This window comes from Oncorhynchus clarkii, chromosome 6 (genome assembly GCF_045791955.1).
Source record: "Oncorhynchus clarkii lewisi isolate Uvic-CL-2024 chromosome 6, UVic_Ocla_1.0, whole genome shotgun sequence".
NCBI lineage: Eukaryota > Metazoa > Chordata > Actinopteri > Salmoniformes > Salmonidae > Oncorhynchus > Oncorhynchus clarkii.
This window is the reverse complement of record NC_092152.1, coordinates 20765704-20784725: the sequence shown is the minus strand read 5'-3', so window position 1 is coordinate 20784725 and position 19022 is coordinate 20765704. Positions and strand designations below refer to the sequence as shown.

The 19022-nt window shown below is 39.5% G+C and overlaps 1 protein-coding gene across 1 annotated transcript; it reads left to right on the top strand.

The window, feature by feature from the left end:
* Positions 1-75: 75 nt before the first annotated feature.
* LOC139411950 (protein phosphatase with EF-hand domain 2a) lies at positions 76-19022 on the top strand. The gene is made up of 18 exons (XM_071158713.1): positions 76-140; positions 504-533; positions 1090-1171; positions 4939-5066; positions 5670-5724; positions 5831-6006; positions 6115-6229; positions 6398-6444; positions 6590-6756; positions 6856-6892; positions 13569-13718; positions 13945-14301; positions 15340-15525; positions 16114-16256; positions 16359-16465; positions 17742-17908; positions 18153-18240; positions 18686-19022. The coding sequence occupies exons 3-18, from the start codon at positions 1117-1119 to the stop codon at positions 18937-18939; spliced, it is 2232 nt and encodes a 743-aa protein (XP_071014814.1). The 5' UTR covers positions 76-140; positions 504-533; positions 1090-1116; the 3' UTR covers positions 18940-19022.

Below are 19022 nucleotides of genomic sequence, written 5' to 3'. Positions count from 1 at the left end.
TATGATCTCAAACCTTGACTTGATGTGTGTGGATTGAAGAGAAATGCAAAGGTGCAAATGCTCCAAGAATACATACTGAGACCAACCATTCATGGCCAAAATACTTGGGAACTTGTTGACAGAGTAGCGCCGGTGACCAGGTAAGTTGTTTTTCTTTGAAAAAAGCATTTACATTTTCATATGGCTATGTTAAAGGGGCAATTTGCGATATTGCATACTCATTGAGCTTAGTTCAACTGTCATACCCCATCAGAACCCAAGATATATGCTTGTTTTAGCGAAACAGTGGCGGCGTGACCGCTTCTTATTGTTCGAACCGCAGATTGGCCCTTTAAGATGGTCTCTTACCATTTTAGTGTTTCCTGAATTAAAAAAGTGGAAGAGAAGAAAAAGAAGAAGCAGAAGCAGAATAAAATGAATGGCTCAAATTATTATGGGAAGTAAGATGTTTGATAACAGATGTGATTAATTCAACATTAATTCCATAATGTTCCTATTGTCAGCTCAATCAGAGAGACTGTGATTGTCAGATGGTATGTGATATACTTTTCATTTGTCTGTTTTTCCTTGATCTTATGTATATTAAATCCCCTAGTCCTTTAACAACAACACTGACTTTCCATTTCAGAAACACAATCAGCTTATGAAACACAGAAATCAATACTCACAATGTCATAGAAACAACAGTATTTCCCATAATGGTTTGTTACATGATAGCCACAGGTATATAATTACATTTCAGAAACTAAAAGTCACAATACATATTATAGGCCTTACCAAACTTGCCAAAGGGTCATGTAAAACTGTTTCAACATCTAATTTCATAGAAGTCATGGAATAAGTATGCCTTTATAGAATTACATATATAGTCTCTACTGTAGGATTGAGGTCAATCAATGAGGCCCGAGGTGAGCCAGAAGATAACAAGATTAAAATGTTGTCTCAGGGAACATTATCACCATGCTCTCATTGGTTTCTGTGTAGTGGACATGTTTGTCTGGGTCGGATCTATTTAGGTCTTTCAGTGTTTGGCAGTGTGACATGGCCCAGTTTCTATAAATTGTGATTCTTTATATGTTTGCCTGACAGGAATAACCATTCCTGACAGGAATAACCATGGGATGTGGCGTCGCAAAGTCGAACAAGTTCCATACAAAAAAGGGGGGAAAAGGTAGGCCTAACCTGACAGTTGGGAGTCTTGTTCACTGGCCTTTATGTTCTACAACAGTGGTATTCAAAGTCGGGGTCGCGGGGATACTGCAGTGGGGTCGCAAAAATATTTAAAAAAATAAAATACAAGAAATAAGGAGTACAGATGGGACAATATATAAACGTTTTTGAGAACGATCATTTGAAAAAATAAATGAGATTGAGTTAATGTAATTATTTGTTTTGTTTTGTTTAATTAGAATTGAGTGGGATGGGGTCATGAGAAATTCTTGGGAAAAAAATGGGGTCCCTAGAAATTCTTTTCAGTGGGGTCTCCACTGAAAAGGTTTGAATACCACTGTTCTACAAGCATGAATCATGTTTACATCTTACTTGTGTCATAGGCTAGCAGGTAGCTTAGCGGTTGAGTGTTTGGCCACTAACTGAAAGGTTGCTAGTTCAAATCCCTGAGCTGACTAGGTGAAAAATCTGTTGATATGCCCTTGGGCAAGACTTAACCCTAACTGTTCCTGTAAGTCCGACTGAATAAGATCAGCTGCTAAAATGTCATTGGTGTTGACATATGAAATGTATCATAACCACAATACATCAGGAAGGATAGAAAAAAGCATCCACTGATAATGATTTCCTGTAAATTCTTTTAAAATGTTGTATTCTGTTTATCAACTTCAGTAAGATAGATATTATAACCATACACCCCTCTATTTCTCTTCCATAAAATAATGGAAGTTGCAATCGTCGCAGGTAAACTCAGAGTCCAGTGCCATATCTATCAGTCTTTCTCAAACTATTTTTGTCCCAGGAACCATATGGTTCCTCCTAATCTGAGGACGGTTTACATCAAATCTATTAAGATGCAGTCTGTGATCGCCAGAGTTAAAGGGGCAGTTGCTACATAATTAGTTATTTTTTTACTTATAAATTAGTTATACAGTATGTATCCATTGATTCTTGAAGAGTATAACATATTAATGCCTCGTGAGCTTAGTTCAACTGTAGTACCCCATCAGAAAATATAAGCTTGTTTTACTCCAATGTTTGTAATAAAGTAAATGTAAACAAACACTATGTAACCGCAAAACATGATTAAAACTATCATTTTGATATCATGGATTGTTAGTCCTTGCATCCATAGCCCTGCCTATGTATTTGAGAGTGGTTACATTTCTCCAGTCCCATCTCTCAGCTTTTACCAAAATAGGGACTTCACTTTATTGTTTCAACTGCTGATTGCCGCATTAAGCAGCGTAAATGGAACGCAATTCCCCTTTATACACTTTTCTCTCTATGTGTATTCTGACATTGAATTTAAGCCTGAGAATATTATGCTATTCACCTGCTATTCGTTTTGGGTGGAGATTGAATAAATGAAGGTGAGGCAGATACCCCGTATTCTGACCTTGACTTCATTCCCTAATAATTCCACTACCTTTACATGTGAGGATTCCATGAATAAGGTCTAACGAACCGGTTACAAATTGATAAGAGCTATTGATGTGAGCTAGGTAAACGAGTAATCCGTTTGGATAAGGGGATTGTAAATACAAATGACATTTGTTTTAGACATATTTTTATCTTATAGACGCTGGAGACAAATGTGAAACCACTCATATACTGTAGCAGCAAACTGAAGCAACATATCAACTTTCCCACATTAAAGTTAATATGCTGTACCATTATGCAGAAGTAAAATTGTACAGTCTTTTAACTTGCATGGATGGGTACTCTCGAATGTCTTACTTATAGGCTATCTCAACTTTCTCTATTTCATATTTCTATCATGATAAATATTAGCCACTATCAGTGTCGACTGTCAGTAGGCCTAATAACCACACATATTCAACTGTCAATTTACTGTAAGGTCCTTTTAGTTGGTATAGCCTACATTTTTATTTCATACTTTGTTTTGTTTACTTTCATTTGCTTCCTCTGTAAATGTCGTCACGGCCATGTGGTTGTTGCTGAGGATCCTTAGCTACAGTTGATAACAAGGTTTGAGGTCGGACATATTAGTGAGGTGGACAAAAAAAACATGTAGGCTAATGAAATGGTTATGGAGCAGAACGCAGACCAAACTGTAACCGTTTGAAGCCGATGGTTAGTGCAGACAAGAGCAGGCAATAGACAAGGGTATATATAGCCTACTATTGTACACTATTCTCCCTACTATAATTCTATATAGACTTATCTTCCAACATTACCATGAGTTGAAGAACTGACTAAGGCAACTTTCAGGATAAGTCACTGTATTTTTGATTAATCCATATATTTTGTGCATAAAGGCTCTCTCTCTCTGATACAAAAATACTTTCCTAACATTAAATAATCTACAAGATCAGAGTATTTATTAATCTACCAATTTGTGGTCAAACGGAAACGAATGCGCATATATTTAGATGACTTTCTTTCATTGATTCCTGATATTCTGAACCCGCTCTCTCCATATATTCTAGAGTCTGTTGACAAAATTCTAACTAAAAGGGACACCGTATTTAAAGGGATGGCTCAAGATAAATGTACTGGAAACCTTATTGAATGAAAACTCTACGAGAAAATATGTTGGCTAGCAAGTAGGAGGGTTTTCAGCAGTTGAATTACATTTATTTCGATCGTGCAAGGTAACCACGCCCGCAGAGTGCTCTAAGTGACTGAATAAGGAAAGTCTGAAAACCAAATACTGAGAAGTGCATAAGAAAGGCGTGCATAGGAAAGGCCTACATTTTCTAAGTCTGAATCAGCCCCTTACAAATTAGTAACATATTGTATGAATTGGAATTCTTAACATATCATACGAATTGCAAAAACATTTCGTAACATATCATACGAAATGGATGATGTACTACACAATTTAGCAACATTTTCGGGGACCCATTTTGGCTCGTGAGCATTACTTTCAAAGCTACTGGCTGATATTATACAAATGCTTTGGATCATCACTTTAATGAGAGCTGACTAAATTTCTGTCTGGTAACCATTTCAGGGAACAATGCCGATCCACCTACTGGAGATTGAGAAACATTGATAATGTATCCATTTCTCCATGCTTTATAAAGACTTCAACACAATTGTCCAATTACAGCCAACTAAATATTGATGATGATCTATAGCCGGTTGGGTTGGCTGTAGTTGGATAGATGTGTAGGAGCCTTTAGAGGATGTGTGTGCTCTTTTTTTATTTTAGCGATGTTCAAGAAATTTCTACAAAGATAAAGCATTGCCCTCTAGAAAATGTAGACCAATTTGCAGTATACACAGAATAATGGTGACTTTATCGCCTTTACCTCAAATCCTAACCTATTTGTATGTGTGTGAAATAATGTCATGTATTTTCTCTTATTTTTCTGTATCTGCAATGCTACATGAAGCCATCACATGTAAGCCCAAATGCTTCCCTTCTATGTTGATGTTGTTTACTTGTAAGGTAGCAGGTAACAGGAAACAGATGGAATGTTTACTGCAGGGGCAGTCTGGGTCAAAGGTCAAGGCTGTAGTGGTCTGGCTTTTGTTGGACAGTATGTTGTTGTGTCCCATTAGCAAGGGTGGACTGGGACCAGAACAGTATTTGTTACACAATGTCCAGACCTGGCATTGATAAATCAGGGCAATCAATGATCTGTCCTTGTTATAATACTGTTGTGATTATATATCTAATACTCTACTGTTGTGACCCCCCTAGAGACATACAACCACATAATGCATGAACATACACAGGCATGTTCGTGGGTCTAGGTCTAGCACTGAATGGTCTCTCTCTATTCTGTCCAACAGCGATGAAGGCAGCTGTGTTGATCCAGCGCTGGTACCGTCAATATGTGGCTCGTATGGAGATGAGACGCAGATACACCTGGAACATCTTCCAGTCTATAGAATACTCTGGGGAGCAGGCCCAGATCAAAGTGAGACACTGTAGTCACCCTGTATATTAGTGTACAACTGCCAGAGACTTTATGGCACAGTTGGTAGTGCACTTGCCTTACAACTACATGATAGCTGGTTCATGCCCCTCCCCCCAGATGTTCCCCATGAATTGGTACACTACCTTCGAAGCAGTGGAGGCTGCTGAGGGGAGGATGGCTCATAATAATGGCTGGAACTGAACAAATGGAATGGCATCAAACCATGTGTTTGATGTATATGATACCATTCTGCTCCAGCCATTACCACGAGCCCGTTCTCCCCTATAATGGTGTAACCTCCAATTAGTATCCTCCTGTGCTTTGAAGGACATGGCATATGAAAGTAGAAAAAATAAGAAAGTAAAAGATTGATTAACATTAGATGTTTTTTTAAGAGAAAATGCAATATTGCAGGCTAATACACTTTCATTTACATAGCAAATAAATCATCCAAAAGTGCAATACTAGTATTTACTTTGTGTGAGGAAAGGTTTAATACATAGTAATTCAACACAATCATACAGTTCCCCTGGTGAATAACTACTTATAGAATACTTTGTGAAACTTTGCTAAAAAATGTCTATCTCTCTCTTTTCTATGCAGCTTTACAATTTCCTTGGCTACCTCATGGACAACTTCAACCCAACTAGCACTGAACGTAAGACTTTCCCTGCCCTTCTGTTGTGGCTTTTGTATACAATTGGGACCCTTATTTCTGTTTTCACGAAAGTTGTCATATTATACCTGTGGTTTCTCCACTACAGGCAACTTAATCTCCCACATATTCAGAGAGAATGAAGTGTGCCGCGATACAGAGTGGGAGAGGCACTTCTGCTATAAGAATATTGAGGTGCCAGAGATCTACTCAGGTCCCCGTCTCATCTTCCCTCTTACTGTGGAACAAGTGGCTTCCATGGTAGAGGCCTTCAGGAATAAAAGAGTAGGTGCATTTATGTACAGTTAGAATGAAATTGATTCTCTGTTCCTAACTATAGCGCTTTAGCTTTATCACAAATCCCCTTCACTACACAACTGTTTCTCCCAGTAGCAGCTCCACTCTCGGTACGTTCTCCAACTTCTCCTGGAAACATGGAAGTTACTCCGAAAGCTGCCAAATATCAGTCGAATCTCCACCTGTCACAGCAAAGAAATCACTGTTTGTGGTGAGTAATAAATCACCACAGTTTTTGTTGTTGTCTCGATTCACCTCATTGAGGAGAGCAACCCTTTTAAAATGTTTTTTTTTATATACCTTAAATTATACAAATATTGGTAAATGATAAACTGTAATGGTTATATCAGTGTATTGATACAGCATTGTTTCATCCAAGGTGATTTACATGGGCAGCTTGAAGACCTGCTGTTGATATTTTACAAGGTACTGTGTGTCACCTGCTACAATTTATCAGCTAAATACATATGAAATTAAATCATTATTTTTGTTGAAACTTTCCCCCATAACAGATATGAAGATATAAATTTAAGATATTCATAGTATGTTGTGTTTATTGTTTCCCCTGTAGAATGGCATGCCATCATTGGATCGGCCATATGTTTTCAATGGAGACTTTGTTGACCGAGGCAAAGATTCCATTGAGATTCTCCTCATCCTTTTTGCCTTCCTGCTCGTGTATCCAAACGATGTTCACCTCAACAGGGGAAACCATGAAGACCATATTGTCAACTTGAGGTGTACAGTCAAAACACTGATCATGTACCAATTCAATCTATTTAATCATTTAAACAATCATATATTTTCAACTCTGGTATCTCTTTGTTGTTTGTTTAGGTATGGCTTCACCAAGGAGGTGTTGGGGAAATACAAGGTAGGTTTCATTTTAGAAAAGTTAAATAAATAAATAACACATCCTGGTGAAGTGTTGACTAACACAAGATGAGGAGAGGGGGTGACCTTGATAATTTATTGTTAAAACGAGAGGCTGCCTGGATCTTTAATTTAAAGACCCTTGCGCCTTTCGGTCTCAACTTAGACTTTGATCTGAAGCCATTCTTGTGATTATTGTGACTTTGCCATTGTAATTGTGTGTAAACTTGTATAGTCAAATTAATCTATGATCGTATGCTATCCATTTGTTTGTATGCTGTTCTTTGTATGACATTTTAATATTTGATTATTAACCAATGATATTAGGCCACTCCTGGCCATGATTACAGACACCTGTGTCTTTTGACACTATATAAACGAGTCATCCCGCAGTGTTTGTGATTAGACCCTGATGAAGACAGCTTGGCTGTCGAAACGTTGGTATTACATTTTTGCATCTGAGCTCCTAGAGTGTGCGGCTCTCTTTTATTTTCAAGTTTCCACTCCGCTAGCCAGCACCTCGTCTTAATACGTGTGCGTTTCTTTTTCTTCTAGATCACTAACACAAGATAAACTTGTCGTGGGCAGAAATATTTGACATGTGCATATAATACATATAATATATTTTATAATAATATATAATATAATACAGTGCATATGATATTATAAATGCCTCACATGCGACTCGTAATAAGACCTAGCAATTAGCCTATTAAAATGTTTATCTGACTCCATAAATTCAATTAGCAATATGCAAGAGACTACAGTTGAACCATGCACAATAAAGTATTATGGATTCAATAATATAATAATACTTTTAGAAATAAATGTTATCTTTAATTTGCAATCAGTAGCAACTATGAGAATAGAAAGGTTCAGAACTTTTGTGAAACATAACACAGTTGAAAAATATATGCCTAATAAAAAAGTAAAATATATGGGGGAGGTCGAGTGGAGCTGAAGGGTGGGATTAAAAACAAGATAACTAATGTGAAATATACTGTGTCTGTAAATTGTATATAGGTTCAGAATTTTGTGACTCAGCACAGTTAAAAATATATGGCAAAATTGAACTGGATGGCCTTCAGAAATAGATAAAATGTATACAGTATGTATAAGCTGGAAGTAATTAGGGGAGGGGTGGTAGGGTTAGGATAAAATAATAAAGGAACAAATATTTAAAATAGATATGTATGTATACATGTGTACAGATATGTGTAACCACAGAGATCATACATACTGTACCAGTCAAACGTTTGGACACACCTACTCATTCAAGGGTTTTTCTTTAGTTGTATTATTTTCTACATTGTAAAATAATAGTGAAGACATCAGAACTATGAAATAACACATATGGAATCACATAGTAACCAAAAAAGTGTTAAACAAATCAAAATCTATATTATATTTGAGATTATATATATTTACAAAAAAATATATGGGGGATTGGAAATGATGCAGACAATTACATTGACGAAAGCTACAATCTATCTGCACTATTAAAGCTGATCCACCCCCGGAAGAAAATAAAAAACTATTATGGGTTTAGCTGACTAAGATCAATGAATGGTCATGAGAAGTGAATATCAAAGCAAGTATTATTTAATAACTTTATAAAAAATGAATGGGTTCTCATACAAGGCATAAAGCTTAATTTACAAGGCAATACTGAGATCAACAAAGCATTATTCTAGCATATAGATTCTAAGGTTAATTTATAAGGCAAAGCATGGACAAAGAGATGCTTACTAGGCCAGAGGCCTAGAAGCCTAGGAAATGAGAATTGATCATACAACCTTCCTCCATGGACTGGATACAGGATAAGAGAGAGAGAGCAAAGGCATTTAATTCAATGTATAACATCTGAAGGTTATGCATTGTAGAATAATAGTGAAGACATCAAAACCATGAAATAACACATACGGCATCATGTAGTAACCAAAACAGTGTTCATCAAATCAAAATATGTATTATATTTGAGATTCTTCAAAGTAGCCACCCTTTCCCTTGATTACAGCTTTGCACACACTTGGCATTCTCTCAACCTGTTTCATGAGGTAGTCACCTGGAATGCATTTCAATTAACAGGTGTGCCTTGTTAATTTGTGGAATTAGGGATCCTGATTGGGTAGTCTAAGGCACTGCATCGCAGTGTTAGAGGCAGTGCTAGAGGGTTCGATCCCGGGCTGTATCACAACTGGCCATGCTAGAGGGTTCGATCCCGGGGAGGGTTTGGCTGGGGTAGGCCGTTATTGTAAATAAGAATTTGTTCTTAACTGACTTGTCTAGTAAAATAAAGGTTAAATAAATAAAAATATGAGTTTCAGCCAATCAATTATGTTGTGACAAGGTAGGGGTGGTATACAGAAGGCAGCCCTATTTGGTAAAAGACATAGTCCAGAACAGCTCAAATAAGCAAAGAGAAACGACAGTCCATTATTACTTGAAGACAGGAAGGTCAGTCAATATTGAACATTTCAAGAACTTTGAACCTTTCTTCAAGTGCAGTCGCAAAACCATCAAGAGCTATGATGAAACTGGCTCTCATGAGGTCCGCCACAGGAGAGGAAGACCCAGAGTTACCTTTGCTGCAGGGGATAAGTTCATTAGAGTTAACTGCACCTCAGATTGCAGGCCAAATAAATGCTTCACAGAGTTCAAGTAACAGACACATCTCAACCTCAACTGTTCAGAGGAGACTGCGTGAATCAGGTCTTCATGGTCGAATTTCTGCAACAACAAAAAAAACACTACTAGAGGACACCAATAAGAAGAAGAGACTTGAGCCAAGAAACACTAGCAATGGACATTAGACCAGTGGACATCTGTCCTTTGGTCTGATGAGTCCAAATGTGAGATTTTTGGTTCCAACCGCCATGTCTTTATAGACGCAGAGTAAGTGAACAGATGATCTCCGCATGTGTGGTTCCCACCGAGAAAAGTGGAGGAGGAGTTGTGATGGTGTTGCGGTGCTTTACTTGTGACACTGTGAGTGATATATTAAGAATTCAAGGCACACTTAACCAGCATGGCTACCACAGCATTCTGCAGCGATATGCAATCCCATCTGGTTTGCGCTTAGTGGGACTATCATTTGTTTTCAACAGGACAATGACCCAAAACACACTTCCAGGCTGTGTAAGGTCTATTTGACCAAGAAGGAGAGTGATGGAGTGCTGCATCAGATGACCTGGTCTCTACAATCACCAGGACCTCAAGCCAATTGAGATGGTTTGGGATAAGTTGGATCAAAGAGTGAAGGAAAATCAGCCAAGTGCTCAGCATATGTGGGAACTCCTTCAAGACTGTTGGAAAAGCATTCCTCGTGAAGCTGGTTGAGAGAATGCCAAGAGTTTGCAAAGCTGTCATCAAGGCAAAAGGTGGCTACATTGAAACATCTAAAATCTATTTTGATTTGTTTAACTTGTTATGGCTGCAATCCCCCTATCGGGATAAGTGTCATCAACAACCGCTGAATAGCATAGCGCTACATACAATAAATATTACTATAAATATTTATATTCATGAAATCACAAGTGCGATATAGGAAAACACAGTTTAGCCTTTTGTTAATCCACCTGTCGTGTCAGATTTTGAAATGATGCTTTACAGCGAAAGCAATCCAAGCGTTTGTGTAAGTTTATCGATCGCACAATAAAACATTAAGTACACTTAGCATCAAGTAGCTTGGTCACGAAAATCAGAAAGGCAATCAAATTAATCGTTTACCTTTGATGATCTTCAGATGTTTTCACTCACGAGACTCCCAGTTACACAACAAATGTTCCGTTTGTTCCATAAAGATGATTTTTATATCCAAAATACCTCTGTTTGTTTGTCGCGTTATGTTCAGAAATCCACAGGAAAGAGCGGTAACGACAACGCAGACAAAAATTCCAAATAGTTTCCATAATGTCCACAGAAACATGTCAAACATTTTTTATAATCAATCCTCAGGTTGTTTTTAAAATATATAATCGATAATATATGAACCGCAAATGTCTTTCACAGTAGGAGAGGGGAAAACAATGGCTGTCCAAATTCTGTTGCGCAAGCAAAACTCATGTGACCACTTGACGCGATGTTATCGTTCTGGCTCATTTTTCAAAATAAAAGCCTGAAACTATGTCTGAAGACTGTTGACACCTTGAGGAAGCGATAGGAAAGGGAATCTGGTTCATATCCCTTTAAATCCAGCAAAGTGAGGCTATGGAACATGGAGTTTTCAAAATAGAAGCAACTTCCTGTTTTGATTTTCCTCAGGATTTCGCCTGCAATATCAGATCTGTTAAACTCACAAACAATATTTTGACAGTTTTGGAAACTTTAGAGTGTTTTCTATCCAATACTAATAATAATATGCATATATTAGCAACTGAGACTGAGGAGCTGGCCGTTTACAATGGGCACCTTTTCATCCAAGCTACTCAATACTGCCCCTGCAGCCATATGAAGTTAACACTTTTTTGGTTACTACATGATTCCATATGTGTAATTTCATAGTTTTGACTATTATTTTCACTATTTTCACTATATTTTCACTATTATTCTACAATGTAAAAAATAGTTAAAAAAAAAAAAAAAAAACTTGAATGAGTAGTTGTGTCCAACTTTTGACTGGTACTGTATATAGAGGTATCCTCAGTGAACAAGTTTCAGATAGAAACTATACATGGATACTACAGTATTATTCTATCACATTCAATATTCAATGTTCTGGATACTGTACCAGAGAGACACAGCTGAAGTCAGAAGTTTACTTACACCTTAGCCAAATACATTTAAACTCAGTTTTTCACAATTCCTGACATTTAATCCTAGTAAAAATTATTCCCTGTCTTAGGTCAGTTAGGATCACTACTTTATTTAAAAAATATGAAATGTCAGAATAATAGTAGATAGAATGATTTATTTCAGCTTTTATTTCTTTCATCACATTCCCAGTGGGTCAGAAGTTTACATACACTCAATTAGTATTTGGTAGCATTGCCTTTAAATTTTTTAACTTAGGTCAAACGTTTCGGGTAGCCTTCCACAAGCTTCCCACAATAAGTTGGGTGGATTTTGGCCCATTCCTCCTGACAGAGCTGGTTTAACAGAGTCAGGTTTGTAGGCCTCCTTGCTCGCAGACGCTTTTTCAGTTCTGCCCACACATAGTCTGGCTTTTTTATGGCAGTTTCGGAGCAGTGTCTTCTTCCTTGCTGAGCGGCCTTTCAGGTTATGTCGATATAGGACTCGTTTTACTGTGGATATAGATACTTTTGTACCTGTTTCCCCAGCATCTTCACAAGGTCCTTTGCTGTTGTTTCTGGGATTGACTTGCACTTTTCGCACCAAAGTACGTTAATCTCAAGGAGACAGAACGTGTCTCTTTCCTGAGCGGTATGACGGCTGCGTGGTCCCATGGTGTTTATACTTGCGTACTATTATTTGTACAGATGAACGTGGTACCTTCAGGCATTTGGAAATTTCTCCCAAGGATGAACCAGACTTGTGGAGGTCTACAATTTTTTTTCTGAGGTCTTGGCTGATTTCTTTTGATTTTCCCACAATGTCAAGTAAAGAGGCACTGAGTTCGAAGGTAGGCCTTGAAATACATCCACAGGTACACCTACAATTCACTCAAATTATGTTAATTAGCCTATCAGAAGCTTCAATATCCATGACATAATTTTCTGGAATTTTCCAAGCTGTTTAAAGGCACAGTCAACTTACTGTATGTAAACTTCTGACCCACTGGAATTGTGATATATTGAATTATAAGTGAAATTATCTGTCTGTAAACAATTGTTGGAAAAAGTACTTGTGTCATGCACAAAGTAGATGTCCTAACCGACTTGCCAAAAGTATAGTTTGTTAACAAGAAATTTGTGGAGTGGTTGAAAAACTTAATGACTCCAACGTAAGTGTATGTAAACTTCCAACTTCAACTGTTCATTTTGGCCCCCCAGAGGAGGAAGGGCTGACCAGTCTTTGGGCATTGTCCTATCCTTGTGTTCCTGAACCATTTGCCATGCAGCTCCAGGTGACAGAGAACTCACAAATTAGGGCCATGCCCACCAGCTCAATGAAGTCTGATGTCAGTCTCATGTAGGACTGTAAATACGTGCAGGATGTTCAGAATAGTTTGTTGACCATATGGCATTAAATCCTCTTTATCCTACTTATAAAACATCAGGAAAATATCTTTGCTATCTAAATAGTATCTTTATTTAATACTTCGATAACTTGGAATCACAACTATAAACTGCAATTGACTCGCTCAGAGTTTAAAAGGGGTGTATTTCCACATTCAATGTGGGTCACTCACTGACTCGTAACGTCCAGTAAAAGGATTAAGAGGTTGCTAAACAAGATGACTTAAGGTCATCAGTGTTCTCTCAATGTGCCGGTTACAGGTTACAGCGAGTCAGGATGATCAGTGGCTTTACTGTACTTACGCCCACGCAGCAATGCACTCTTGGATCTTTACCCAGATTCTAAACATGCATCAAAACAGTACAGCTAAAGTGATTAGTTGTTTACACTGGTTTAAAAGCCAGATCAGTTTGACATACATTTTTTAAACACAATTCCCAACTTTGCTGGCACATATAGGGACAAAATGTCACACTCGTCTCATCTATTCAACAATGCAGTGATGAATTATAATTGTAGTTCTTTTCCCTTGTCCTCAGATGCACGGCAAGAGGATCTTAAAGCTGCTTCAAAAGATCTTCAGCTGGTTGCCCCTGGCAACAGTCATCGATCAGAAAGTGTTGATCCTGCATGGGGGCATCTCCAACACCACGGACCTCTGCCTCATAGCCAGAGTGGACAGACACAAAGTAAGTGAGACTTTCTCTAGACAAATGTAGTTTCTATCAATCAATCAAAAATATGGTGGAACATACACTACAAACACATGAAGAAAAGGGAAAACGGTCAATTTCCACGGACTGACAAAGAGGACAGATGTAAATGTTAATAAATTATTTCATATAATTGAAATAATGCCTTTGTGTTCTCTCTCCCTCCCCGTTTCTCTATCTCTATTTCTCTGTCGTCTCCCAGTACGTGTCAGCCCTGAGGCCTCCTAAGAAGAGGACACAATACCCAGTGAGTCAGTCCTCTGTGGACTTGGACATGGAAGACGACCTGTCAGGCACCAAGAACAACCAGCGCCGGGTCTCCCTGATCAAGGCCAACTCCTTCGGACCCCGGGATGGCTTCCAGCGCCGCTCACTCCAGGACTTTTCCGGCAGGGTCCCCCGGACCGTTGACGAGGAGATAGAGGTGCGGCGGAGGCAGTCCGGCTTCATCAAGGGCGGCTTCAGCCACAGTCAGGGGGAACTCAATAACCTGGCCGTCTCCTCAGCATCGCAGGAATCCACCGACACAGCAGACACTACCGTAGAGGAGTGGAAACAGGTGAGGAATTCCGGCTGGGGATGTGTTGTAGACTAGAGAGGTGGTTTGGTGAGCTGTGCTGTGTGATGAGTAACAGTAAACCTTGTCTGAGACCTGGCGACTTTAGCCTTTAGCTCTATACAGGTTCGATACTCAGTCAGTTACTCATGATTGGTTGTTAAACACCACCTCAGCACTAGGAGTGCTCTATGCTCTGTTTGTGTATGTCGCAGATTGACATTTATTGTCATGATTCTTTCCCTTGAGCCGGAACAGAGAGGTTTCCACTAGATCAAAGGTAGGCAACCCTGGTCCTGGAGTGCCGCAGGCGCTAGATGGACCAGCTGCAAAATTGTCTATATAATACAAATTAATGAAAACAAAAATCTTAGTTTAAGGCATTAGGGTTTACAGTGTGGTTAAGGTTAGAGTTAAGGTTAGGGTTAGGTTTAAAATCAGGTTTTATGACTTTTTGGCTGTGCCAGTTAGTCACCACTCTGCAGAGCTGCCTCCAGGGCAAGACTCATGACAGTAAATGCCAACCTGCCTACAGTCACTTACTTAGTCACAGACAGACTAAAACAGAGGACCGTTAATCCGTCAACCTGAATAACAATCTTGTTTTCCAATTTGCCATCTGTTTTACAAGCAGACACTTTTCAGGACAAACCCTCATTTTACAAGAGGAGCCAACTACATTTTGTTTTCTTCACTTTAACTCAATGGTGAAGGTTAATGTGTCTTACAGTACAATAGTTATTCAACTGAATCCATCACAGTATTTTAAGAAAAATCTGTCTCCAAATGGTGAATGATTGTCAGCAGTATGTAGTATATACTCTGATATAATATAAGCGCTAGCTAAAAGTAGTGTACTGTTAAGGGAATAGAGTGTCATTTGAGATACAACCATGGTCTTCTCACCTCTATATCTACTTATAGCCCTATACCAGTCATTTATTTACTGTCATTTTTGTTTTCCTTATGATAGCCTATTGTAAAGTCCTTGGGTCTGACAAAAATGCTAATAATTTTACAATGTATTATTTATATGACTAGATTCTGGACCTACTGTGGAGTGACCCCATGTCTCAGAACGGCTGCATACCCAACGAAGTGCGGGGAGGAGGCTGCTACTGGGGGCCAGACGTCACCCAGGACTTCCTGGACAGACACAACATGCAGCTCATCATCCGCTCCCACGAGTGCAAGCAGGATGGCTACGAGTTTTGCCACAACCGCAGGGTGAGAACAGTCAGGCTAAAGGTGTCTAAGGGATTACATAAGATGGGTAAGACTAGGGCCTCTATCCAAACAGTGTCTCAGAGTAGGAGTGTGGATATATTACACTTCCACCTGTCCATATAACCATATTCATTATGATCTAAACGGCAAATCTGATGTCAGATCAGCAATACTCTGAGACGTGTCCTGATCATAAAACACTCTAGACCCTCCTTATACGCTATAACTAGGGCCACAAGTTTGTCCTAGTCAGGTCATGTGGCCAGGAACAACTCCTGGCCTTGGTAATGGCATATTTTGAATGCTAAGTCCCATTTATGCCCACTGCCCTGTCGTGACATAGGCCTACACTAAAGTCTTATCTCACTTGGCAGAGCAGAGCAGTTGCTCCACCATACTTTTGAGCTAATATTCTATAAGAGTAACAGGTGCCAGTAATCAGTTCCGGTGAGCCTACATTTGCTGCTCACTTGCTTTAGTCAGCCTACATTTGTGTGCTTTGAAAGTGCAGTACCAGAGGTTTTTGGAAACTAAAACACTGCTTTTCACTATTTGGTAATTCTGTATTGTTTACAATTTGTACAACAGGTCCTCACCCTGTTCTCTGCCTCCAACTACTATGAAGTGGGCAGCAACAGAGGGGCCTACGTGAAATTGGGACCAGACCTAGTGCCTTATTTGATTCAGTACCAGGCTAGCAGTATGACTCGAGAACTCACCCTCAGGAAAAAGTAAGCTACAACAGACAGTGGAAAATTATTTAGATTAATAAAATTAAGATTATTAAATTGATGTGCACAGAGTTTGATCTGTTCTCCCTGTCTGGACTACAGTGTGGGGAAGGTGGAACATTCAGCCCTCAAGGTCCTGCGGGAACAGCTGTTTGCACACAAGTCTGACCTCGTCAGTGCCTTCCAAGAGTTTGACAAAGACAAAACAGGTATCGTATCAATTGACATAGCCATGATCAAATATTCCCCCAAAGGATTAAGATTTATGTGATTTAATACAATGTACACCCTTTAATTGTTTATACTCATATTTCATGAGATATAATATCTCTTATTTTGTGGTTATTTTTTGGGGGGGGGGGGGGGGGGGGGTTAGATCAGCTATGAAATTAGCAGATACAATTTAAGTTTATCAAAATACATTACTTGAATCCTTTTGGATTGTTTTTTTTCTACCACCCCCTGCCCTGGTTGGAGAACTCGTTCTCGTTCTCTCAAAACCACATTAAAAAAAACAGACTACGGTTTGCAACTGCACATGAGGACAAAGATCGTACTTTTTAGAGAAATGTCCTGGGGTCTGATGAAACAAAAATATAACTGTTTGGCCATAATTACCGTTCTGTTTGGAGGAAAAAGGGGGAGGCTTGCAAGCCAAAGAACAACATCCCAACCGTGAAGCACCGGGGTGGCAGCATCATGTTGTGGGGGTGCTATGCTGCAGGAGGGACTGGTGCACTTCACGAAATTGATGGCATCATGAGAAGGACAGTTAAGTGGATATATTGAAGCAACATCTCAAGACATCAGTCAGGAAGTTAAAGCTTGGTCGCAAATGGGTCTTCCAAATGAACAATGACCCCAAGCATACTTCCAAAGTTGTGTCAAAATGGCTTAAGGACAACAAAGTCAAGGTATTGGAGTGGCCATCACAAAGCCCTGACCTCAATCCCATAGAAAATTTGAGGGCAGAACTGAAAAAGCGTCTGCGAGCAAGGAGGCCTACAAACCTGATTCTGTTACACCAGCTCTGTCAGGAGGAATGGGCCATAATTCACCCAACTTATTGTGGGAAGCTACCCAAAATGTTTGACCCATACTAATTGAGTGTATGTAAACTTCTGACTCACTGGGAATGTGATGAAAGAAATAAAAGCTGAAATAAATCATTCTCTCTACTATTATTCTGACATTTCACATTCTTAAAATAAAGTGGTGATCCTAACTGACCTAAGACAATTTTGATTAGGATTAAATGTCAGGAATTGTGAAAAACTGAGTTTACATCTATTTGGCTAAGGTGTAAGTAAATTTCCGACTTCAACTGTATATACATATACGTGTGTGTATGTGTGTGTGTGTGTATATATATATATATATATATATATATATATATATATATATATATATATATATATATATATATATATATATATATATATGTGTATATGTTAAGCAGTCCCCTCCTCCCTGTCTCCAACACAGGGCAGGTGTCTCTGAATGACTGGGCTACGGCGGTAGAGAGTGTGCTGCGTCTAGGCCTACCCTGGAGGATGCTGCGCTTTCAGCTGGCCACCTGCAAGACCCCGGGGGGCATGTTGGACTACCAGGAGTGGTTCCAGGAACTCTCCATAAAAGAGCCACAAATGGAGGTAATGACATGTTACGTCTGTCATTTAACTTCCATATTGACGATACTGATCAAATCCTTGTGGATGTACATACTTCTGTCCCAACAGGCTAATTGTGTTTGTTTGTCTTGTCCAAGCATACATGGCTATATAGCATTCTGTGGGAACACAGCTGTATGTCATGACACACCTCTTATTTCAAAATCTGATGCCATAGAAAACAATTGGTGTTCACAGACAACTCTCCCCTTGATTGCCTATATAGCACATCGATCAGGGTTTGCTGGAGACCCTGTACCGCCATCGCGCCACCTTGGAGACCATCTTCAGAATAGTGGATTTAGACAACTCAGGTAACAATACTCCTTTACTCCGCCTTCATTCCAAGTGTTGTTTCTTCAGGTGAACGTTTTGATCGCACAAGACGTGACGTCAACTACCGGTTGGTTACCTGTGTTATTTGTTTAGGGCGCATAGTTTACAAACGTACATATGTAAGTACACTCAGACACATGTCGTACTTATTGAGGCCAACCTCCCTGTAGTCTGTCTGTGGGGTGTTAACGCTAACGTCAGCAGTAGATTGATTTAGGATTAACCCACTGGTCTTCTAGTATCACACCCAGCCAACTGACGCCAGCCCTGCTACTTATCTCTCCCCTCATCCCACTGGCTCTCCATCTCTCCTCCCTTCCCCTCTCCTCCATCTTTCCTTCCCCTCTCTCCTCCATCTCCTCTCAACCATTCTTTCCTGTCTCTCCCTTCACTCTCTCTCCCCCTCCTCCCGCCTCCTTCCAGGGTTCATCACAATGGAGGACTTCCGTCAGACGTGGAAGCTGCTGAGTGCCTTCTTAAAGATGGAGATCACTGACGAGGCTATCTCGGACCTGGCCGTCACCATAGACACCAACCAGGACGGCAACATTGACATCGATGAGTTCATGGAGGCCTTCCGGCTGACAGACAAGAAAAGCCGGCTGGAGAGGGGAAAGAGCATGTTTATGGGGACCGCCACTGACCTGACCAAACTAGAGGGGGACCCCAATATATGAGGGATTAGTGGGACTGGAGGGGAAGCCCAACAATAATGTAGTAGTTTGAGTAAAAAAAACAAAAAAAACAGACACTATCCACT

Excerpts from the sequence above, each read along its gene's own strand:
- LOC139411950 (XM_071158713.1), top strand. The coding sequence starts at position 1,117 with ATGGGATGTGGCGTCGCAAAGTCGAACAAGTTCCATACAAAAAAGGGG. Across the intron at positions 6,230-6,397 it reads CAAAGAAATCACTGTTTGTG|GTGATTTACATGGGCAGCTT; the intron begins GTGAGTAATAAA and ends GTTTCATCCAAG. Across the intron at positions 17,909-18,152 it reads TAAAAGAGCCACAAATGGAG|CACATCGATCAGGGTTTGCT; the intron begins GTAATGACATGT and ends TTGCCTATATAG.